The following is a 9176-nucleotide window of genomic DNA, read 5'->3' as shown; positions in this document are numbered from 1 at the left end:
CTCCCTCATTCACAATGATATGATTTTTTGTTCTTTGATGCCTGATACTTGATCCTATGCATACCTCATGATCACACAGGCTGGTGTACTTCTTCCGTGTGGGCTTTGTTGCTTCGCAGCTAGTCTGTAAGACCCCAGGTGCTGTATCTTTTGATAGCCGCTCTTTGTTGCTGTTTGTATGGAGGAAGTGCGGGCTCTGTGGTGAAATGGAAAAGACTTGTCAGTGGCAGACACTGAATGAGAGTAATAAATGTAGCTCTCCTAATGGCCTGGGATTCAGATGCCAGAGCCCAGAGCGGTTTGTGTAAACAGGATTTGCACCGTTCCACTTTGTGCTCTTAGAATTACCTGGTGACCCAGTTGCTCCACACGGCCGAGGGAACTTAAAAGGACAGTCTGGAGTTGTGATTTGAAACGATGGAGCCATTGGGCACCACGGCTTCACCGTGGGAGGCCCAGCTAGGAAGGACTCCGGCTCACATTGTTCAGTGCGAGCCAGAGCTGCCTTACAAGAAAAGCTGTCTGAAACCAGCCTGCTGGCAACCCCGTGAAGCACAGTTCTGCGGTGACACACTCACGTCTTGAGCCCGGTCGGCTTGACAGCCATCGGTGACTGGCGAACTCGGCAGAACCCCTACTAAGTGTTTGTACACAGACCCCCACAGCACACAGACCACAGGGCAGCTTGTCCTTACGCTCCCCAGAGGAGGTGAGAGCGTCTGTGTGTTTTGACCAGGCCTGTCCTCTTCCTCCCCCACTGTCACATAGTGTTCACATGTTCTCTCTGCAGGCAGGGTAGACAAGAGGCACTGAGAATGGGAATGTCCTTAGTGCCAGTCGGCGTTTCAATCTGGGAGTAAGACTCGGTTGTTGTTGTTGGTGGTGGTGGTGTTAGGCACTGCCCACCCTGTGCACAACAGAACAAAACACTGCCCAGCCCTGTGCCTCCATCACAGTTGTGAATACCCAGATAGTACCCATTAGACAGCAAGAGAAAGTTAGCCCACCCGGACGGACCACTTCCTAGCTTCCAGGCACCATGAAGAATCCATCACATGGCTGTGACTAGCCTTGCTGTCAGTCAGAGAGCACTGGAACGTGGGGCCAGGCTGATGGAGTTAGGGTGAAAGTTAACCACCTTATCACCTCCCTTTTGACCCATTGTTACCTTGTTCTAGGTGTTAATGTGTTCTGCTTCCTTTGCCGCTGACGTTTTCCTGTGTTATTTTGCTGCTGTTGTTGAGTTTTCTTTGGTTGGGGTGTGTTTGTCTTCGTATGAAATTCAGCATAGGTAAGTCTATGGAGACGGTAACTGGATTCATAGTCTCTTCGGGTTCTGGCAGGCGAAGTTGCGGGAGATGGGAAGCTAAGAAGAAGAAGCAAGAAGAAAATGTTGTTCTTTCAAATCACGGAGCAGGTCTTGGACCGAGCAGTCACAAGACATTGAGGGAGAGGTCTTTTTGCTTAGATAGAGACGTGATCTTGGTAATATGACTCATTATTGAAACTGGCCATAGGTGGCATGGGATTCTTTTTGCCTCCATAATTGATTGTGTTGAGGATTGATTCAGCTTTTTGAATATGTTTAAACCATTGAATTGTGTGATACGTGAATTACTGTATATACTCGGGTATAAGCCGAGTTTTTTAGCACATTTTTAATGAAGTTTTTGTGGTAAAATTGGGTGCTTTGGTTTATACTCAAGTATATATGGTATATGTCAATAAAGCTGTTTAAAATTTTTTTTATTTTAAATCCCTTACAGCTGCTAAGCCCTGAGCATAGTGTTTGGCCCACAGTGGGGGAGTGATTGTGCTTGCTCTCATTATCACTGCTCCTGAAGTAGATTCACAGAGAGAGAAACTCAGGTACCAACAGGCCCACGAGTTCCCCCAGGTCCCACAGCCGGCCCGCAGTGGAGCTAGGAGGTGAATTCAGGCACTTCATTTGTTCGAGCAGCCAATTCTTTCTTTCTTTAATAAATTGTTTTATTGGGGGCTCTTACATCTCTTATAACAATCCATACATTAATGGTATCAAGCACATTTGTACATAAGTTGCCATCATTCTTTTCCAAACATTTTCTTTCTACTTGAGCCCTTGGTATCAGCTCTCTTTTATCCCCCCCTCCCCTCCTTTTTCCCTCCCATCCTCACCCACCCACCCCCATAACCCCTTAATAAATTATAAATTATTATTTTCATATCTTACACTGTCTGCTGTCTCCCTTCACCAATGTTTCTGTTGTTTGTCCCCCTCAGGGGTGGGGATGGGAGTTGTTATATGTAAATTATTGTGATCCATTCCCCCTTGCTTCCCCCTTCTTCCCCCAAGTTCCCCTATACTCACTATTCCCATTGCTGTTCCTGAGGGGTTTATCTGTCCTGGATTCCGTGTGTCCGGAGCTCTTATCTGTACCAGTGTACATGTTCCAGTCTTGCTGGATATGCAAAGTAGAACTGGGGTCATGATAGTGGGTGGCTTAGAGAAAGCTTTAAAGAATTAGAGGAATGTTGTGTGTTTCATCGGTATTATACTGCACCCTGGCTGGCTCATCCCTTGTGACCTTTCTGTGAGGGGATGTCCAATTGTGTACAGATGGGTTTTGGGTCTCTACTCCATGCCCCCTCATTCACATCGATATGATTGTTTTGGGTCTTCTGATGCCTGATCCTGTCAATACCTCATGATCACACAAGCTGGTGTGCTTCTTCCATGCGGGCTTTGTTGCTTCCCTGCTAGATGGCTGCTTGTTTAATGTCAAGCCTTTAAGACCCCAGACACTATATATATTTTTGACACTGTATTTTTAATAGCCAGGCACCATCAGCTTTCTTCACCACATTTGCTTATGCACTCATTTTTACTTCAGCAACTGTGTCAGGAAGGTGAACATCACAGAATGCCCAACCAGTCAGTTCTTAAATATTACTCACAATTCTCTCTAGGATGAGTGAAGGTGAACATTCTCAAAGGAGGTAGATGGTTAAGGAAGGGAGCAGGTGAAGCACTGGCATGTGGTGGGCAGTCTTTGTGGGAAAGGTGGCAATTGGGATGTTGGGAAGGAGGCAGGGCAGCCATGCACAGAGGTACAATGTGGGCAGGACAGAGAGGCTGTAGACCCAGCAGGAGTTGATATGGCGATTTTTATACTTTGATGCTTTTTGACATCTCCTATCAGAAATACGAGGAGGCCTGGTGGTGTAGTGGTTGGCGATGGGCATGGTCAGCAGTTCAAAACCACTCACAGCTCTGAGAGAGAAAAACTGGACTTTTTACTCCTGTAACAGTTGCAGCCTTGAAAACTGTCATCGACAGTTGTCATCAACTGGATGGCAGTGAGTTTGGTTTTTCCGTTCATCTGAAGTACGACCGTGCTCCTAGGCCACGCAGTGAGCCTCTGTTACTGGTTCTCCATCAGTATGATGCTGAATCTAAACCCAAACTTCTGGTTCTGGGGCAAGGCTTGAACCTGCCTCTTTTCGAGGTGAGGTTTCTCCAGGTCTTTTCACTGTTCCTCCTTTCTGAGCTCTCCCACACGGCTTCTCCAGAATTTCAGCCAGACTTGCAGAACACCCTGTGGGCAGTCCCCTGGCACCCATGAGCTCCTGGTGCAGGTTACTCATCTCTCCTGGGGGCAGTGGAGCTGGTGCGGTGGCAGTGGAGTTCCAAAGAGAGAGGGAACTGCCTTCTAATAGCAACACTCTGAGACCATCCTCAGGGGCTGGCGCTCCCTCCAGGGAAGACCTGGGAAAGGTAGAAAGTAGCACAGGCGTTCATAGTGACCATCAGAAAACGGAGCCGGCCCCACAGCAAGCACCTAAGGGCTTATCAAGACACAGTTCAATCCATACCCTGTCCCGAAGCCCATCATCTCGGGGTCCACACGCCAGGCCCAGTGCTCCCTGGGCTTCTGTGGGTACTTGCCTCATTGTGTTTGCCACACGGTTCTTGCTGTTGTTCATCCTATTGTCATGATGCCAAAGGTGCCAGGGGAGCCTTGGTGGCAAGATGGTTAAAGCACTCAGCTGGTAACCGAGGGGTCGGCGGTCTGAACCCACACAGAGACTTTGGTGATCTGCTCCCATAAAGATTGTGGAATCCCTGTGGGGCAGGTCTGCTCTGCCCAGGGTCACTATGCGTCTGAATCACCATGTGTGCAGAGCGCCATCCTGGTACATCCAGGATAGAACGAGGCAGGTAGGACCCCTGCTCTCCTGGTGCCCACATCGTAGTCCTCACACAGGGCACGCAAGCCATCACCGAAATGAACAAGGAGTCGTGCCATGATCCTTGTGGTCCTGAACCAAATGTTTCTTAAATCTGGAGTTGTACCCAGGATGAGCAGTGCGCGTGTGCTCAGCAATGTGCACCATTGGCCCGCTGAGCCCTCCAGCATCCTCCGTGTGCAGCTGACGCGAGGAGAGGTCGAAGGAGCCCTTCCTGGTGGCGGAGTGGTTCCGCGTTGGGCCGCTAACTGCAAGGTCAGCAGTTTGAAACCACCAGCTGCACCGCACCGCAAGAGAAAGAAAGATGAGGCTTTCTACTCCCATAGAGAGTTACGGTCTCTGAGACGCACAGGGGCGGTGCCTCCCTGTCCTAAAGGGTGGCCAGGAGTCGCAGTCGGCCCATGGCAGTGAAATACAGCTGGGGAGCAGGGTTGGTGGGGGTGTGGAGGTTCGCTTAACGCTCTCCTGTGGAGCAGCTTCGGTGGAGCTTCCGGATGGAGATGGACTAGGAAGAGCCCGGAGAGTCACTTCTGAAAGGCAGCCAGAGAAAGCCCACGAACCACAATCATTCAAGCCACAGCAGATCATGGCGCTGACTTGGCAGCCTTCCATTCCATTGGGCATGGGGCTGCGGCCGTGGGTCGGGGCCACACTGATGACCGTGAACCGCAGCAGTAGCCACAGCAGGTGCATCTTGGAGGACACGCACTAACAGTTCATGGAGAGCTGACTTTCAAACTGGGGTCTCTGGGGCTGTCACCCCTCCACTGGGATACTGATGAACCGGGCAGGTGGCATGCCCTCCCCCAACTCTAAATTCACTGCAGGGAGCTAATTCCTACTCTTCACGATCCTATGGGACAGTGGGACTGGCCCTCTGGGTCCCCAAACTGTAACTTTACGGGAGTAGAAAGCCTCCTCTTTCTTCCTCAGAGTAGTGGGTGGGTTCAAATTGCTGACTTTGCTGTGAGCCGCCAAAGCGTAACCCAGCACGCAGACACTTTCCCACAGACCGCATGGCCTGCCAAGTGCAATGAAGGGGGACTGAGGGCCGGGGCAGCATGAAGTGTTGCCCTGTTTTCACAAGAGGCTGGTACGAGGGCCACCGCCCAGAAGGGCCTGCAAAGCAGGGACCTGAAGATACACAGGAGTTGGTTTGCTGGCCCAAGGGGAGTGAGTGCAGAGTATGGCGGCCTGAGGAACAACCCACACAGAGGCAGATAAGCTGGAGAAAGGGGCATGCGGTGCGGCTGGGGACGCACTGGGGCAGAGTGGTCAGGGTCAGGTTAGACAGCCAGGGAGGCCAGCCTGTGCAGAGAGCGCTGCAGGCCTTTCTGCAGGAGCAGTTAGACGTGGGGGTGACTTGGTCTTCTCTAAGACTCCCACTGGCTGCTGGTGAAGAACGAATTACACAGGGACAGCCCCCCGCCTGCGCCCCCAGTTAATGTAGGAGGACCAGTTTGGCCACGTGTTTCACCAAGCAGGAGGTGCTGGTGGTTTGGGCCAGAGTGGCGACCATAGAAATGGAGAGAGAGGTGTGTGACTGGACCTGAGAGCTTGGGCGGGCAGTGGAGGGGGGTGCGGAAACTGGCCACGTCTGAAAAGCGTTTGGATGTGAAGGAGGAGGTGGGAGGGGAGGGTTGGAGAGTGCCACCTGGGTGTCTGGCGTGGGCTAATGAGTGGCTTGGCCATATCACTTATAGAGTCAGAGAGCGCAGGGTAGGGGTGGGCTTGGGGATGGGGGGAGGATGACTTCAAGAATAAGTGTGAAGTCATCGTTCCCAGGGGACATCTGAGTGGCACTTAGAAGGTTGTGCAATGAGAAACAGAGAGAGCTGGCTGCATGTGCAGGCCTTAGAGTGTATACGGTCATGTTGGAAGCCAGGAGTGGGAGACTGAGGAAAAGACAAGGAGAAAGATGAGATTTTCTACTCCCGTAAAGAGTCACCATCTCAGAAACTCACAGGGGCAGTTCTACCCTGTCGTCTGGGGCCACTGAGCGTGGGCATCGACCCAATGGCAGTGAGTGAAGGAAGAGACAGGCAGTCACTGAGTAGCACAAGTGGCTAAGCCCTCAACTAGCAAAGGTTGGCAGTTCAAATCCACCCAGAGACACCACTGAAGAGAGGCCTGGTGATCCACTTCCGGAATCTCCTAGCATAAACGCACTGTGGAGCAGTCCTGCCCTCTGGCACAAGGCCACCCGGGGCAGGAGCAACATAGTAACCACTGGGTTTCTTTTTGTTAGCTACTTTTTGTGATTATCTGAAGTAAGAGAGAGACACACACACACACCCCTAGCCCCTGGCTCCACTGTGCACCTACCTACCCTGTCCAGCCGGGTAGCTGCCTGTGGTTGTTTCTACTTTGATTTTTAAACGAAATGAAATTCAACATTCTATTTCTATATCACCCCGGTTGGTCAAGGTTCAAGTGCTCAGTAGCCATAAGGCTCACACTCCAAATTCACTGCCATCAAGTCAGCTCTGACTCACAGCGACCCTATAGCACAGGGTGGATGAGCCCCTGTGTGTTTCTGAGACTACCTCTTTATGGGAGTAGAAAGCCTCGTCTTTCTCCCATGGAGCGCCTGGGGGGTTTGAACTGCTGACCTTGCAGTTAGCAGCCCAATGCACAACCACTACACCACCAGGGCACCCCAGCCATCTAACTAGTGATTCCAATAAAGGCCCAGGATCTCGGGGGCGGGGGGGTGGTGCAATTCTAGAGATGGGAGAACTTTAAAAACAAGTAGACTGAGCTCTGTACTACTCTGGAAGAAATCCCACGTGCCCCAGGGCCCTTGGCTGGTACAGCCCCACCAGAGGGATGACCGTGGCCACGTCAGACCCCTCAAGCCCGAGGAAGCTTGTTTGCTCTGTGTGTCTCTCGGACCTCACTCACTCTTGTCTCTTGGTCCCGTGGACACTCACAGTGGCTAGCCACGTGAACTGGTGACACTTTGGAGAGCGCAGTTCAAAAGTTGTTGTTAGCTACCGGGAGGACACCATCTCCTGGAGACCCCGTGCACAATAGAAGGATCTCTGACCCGTCCCTGTGCCCTCCTCACTGTCACGTGCGGTTGGGGCCATGGTGACCCAGAGGGGTTTCCCGGCTGGGTTTTGAGCAGCATATTTCCAGGCCCTTCTTCTTGATCTTCGTCTAGAACCGCTGCAGAAACCGGGGTAGCATCCCAGCAGTCTCCACCGACCGGTGGGTGGGTGGCTCCTGGTGGCTCGTAAAGGGGAGCGGCCGGGACTCCTGGGAGGAAGGTGAGAATTCTACCCCTGGACGCCAGTGACGTGAAGCGTTTCCCCAGAAAATGGGGTTTGAAGCTGTTCGTTTCCGAAGTGGGTCAGGAAGTGCCGTGAGGGTTCAGAGGGGTTTTGTGATCTCTGCCGTCACTGCTCGTGTTTCTAACCATCGTGCGTGCCTTTTGCTCTTGATTTTCTTTTGCAGTCGGATGTCATGGATCAGAATTTGTTAAATTTCCTTCCAGAACAAGAACATTCAGAAGTTTATAAAATGCTCTCTTCCCATATGCTCGTGACAGATTCCGCCTCCCCAGAATACTTAAAATGTAAGTTGTGCTTTACTGGTTTTAACCAGGCAGCTCGAGAGATACGATTTTCACTTGTGAAAAGAGGTTGCTCTGAATGAAGGAGGGAGGACTAATTCTATCAGAATAATTTTCCGGATGACTCAGAACGCTTGCAAGATCCTTGGGGGCGCATTTTCCTCTTAAAGCTAAAACTGGAGCTTGGGCCGTGAAAGACACGGAGCTTCTTCTGGTGACGCTTGCAAAGCCTGAAGTTTAAGAATAACGGGCATAACGGCATTTTTTGCACGCATGACAGGAGCTGTTGTTGTTGTTGTTTAACGTGAGCGTCTCTTTGTAATAAAATGATGCAAAAACCAGGGAACAGTCTGCTGATCTTGTGGGACAAAAATAAGCCTAGATTTGGATAATGCCAACGATCTAACTGAAAGCTGAATAAATAGGTCAAACATCCAAACGCTGCCCTCCTCGGGCTGTCATCTGGTTATTTATGGAATTTCTATGCGTGCTTTATGTAATGTCTAAGTTCGGTTTCAAAATCCCTGGCAGCCAGGAGAGGAGGCTGGCCTCGGTGCCTAATGAAGCGGGTGTCACTCGATGAGGCAGATCAAGTGATGCGCACAGGTGCTAGCAACGGTGCCGTGTGCCTGTTCGAGCCTCGGTTCGCGTTCTGGGCGTCATTTCAGCATGTGCCCCTGCCGCGCATCTGATATTTCTTCCAAGCAAGGCAGAACAGGCAAAAAGAGAAAAAGATTGAGTTAAAGAGAGCGGCGCCTTCTGCATAGTTTTATTTTAACATACCATATGAACATAAGCAGAACTAATCGGTGCTGACATAGCCAACCACTGACATCTGTGAGCAAATTAAGACTGATTGGGTCCAAATATGGACTGCAAGATGCCTCTGAGCCACCGAGAGAACCTTGTGCTATAGAAGGTCCAAATCCGCCCGGCAAGTTCGTCATGAGGAGCAGCATCTCCTGGCGGCAGACACTGAGCCCCTGTAAGAATGCTCACAAAGACACGCTGCTTGTTTAGTCTGGAATCTGTGTAACGCTTACATTTCTCCCTTCTCTCTCTTTAATGGTCCAGCTGACAACGATTTAGAATTTTATTGCCATCTTCTCAGAGGCAGTCTGAACCCAAAGGAATTTCCAACTTATGAATACATAAAATTTGTGGGAAATTTTCGCTCTTACAATGGTAAGCTTTAATTGTCTTATAATTGCCACGGGGTCTTTCATTGTGCAACTGTGGGGGGGGGATGCGTGTGGCGGAGGGAGGGCGAAGGAGGGGGTGTGTTTTTCCCCCTCTGCATTTGGCTCCTCATGTTCCCCAGAGGAAGGTTTGTGCTCGGAAGCATTCTCCTCTGTCCCCAAAGTCCACA

The 9176-nt window shown here is 50.9% G+C and overlaps 1 protein-coding gene across 1 annotated transcript in view; it reads left to right on the top strand.

The window, feature by feature from the left end:
• NPAS2 (neuronal PAS domain protein 2) overlaps positions 1 to 9176 on the top strand; it is a 103156-nt gene that overhangs the window by 43921 nt on the left and 50059 nt on the right. Inside the window, 2 exon segments of the mRNA XM_045283824.1 lie at positions 7690 to 7810; positions 8882 to 8992. Of these exon segments, the coding sequence (XP_045139759.1) occupies positions 7690 to 7810; positions 8882 to 8992 (232 nt within the window).

The sequence above is a fragment of the Echinops telfairi genome, unplaced genomic scaffold, assembly GCF_000313985.2.
Source record: "Echinops telfairi isolate 266 unplaced genomic scaffold, ASM31398v2 ScPeMD7_7467;HRSCAF=8505_1, whole genome shotgun sequence".
Classification (NCBI taxonomy): Eukaryota; Metazoa; Chordata; class Mammalia; order Afrosoricida; family Tenrecidae; genus Echinops; species Echinops telfairi.
Note: the sequence above shows the minus strand (reverse complement) of the source record. Positions and strands in the feature narration are given on the sequence as shown.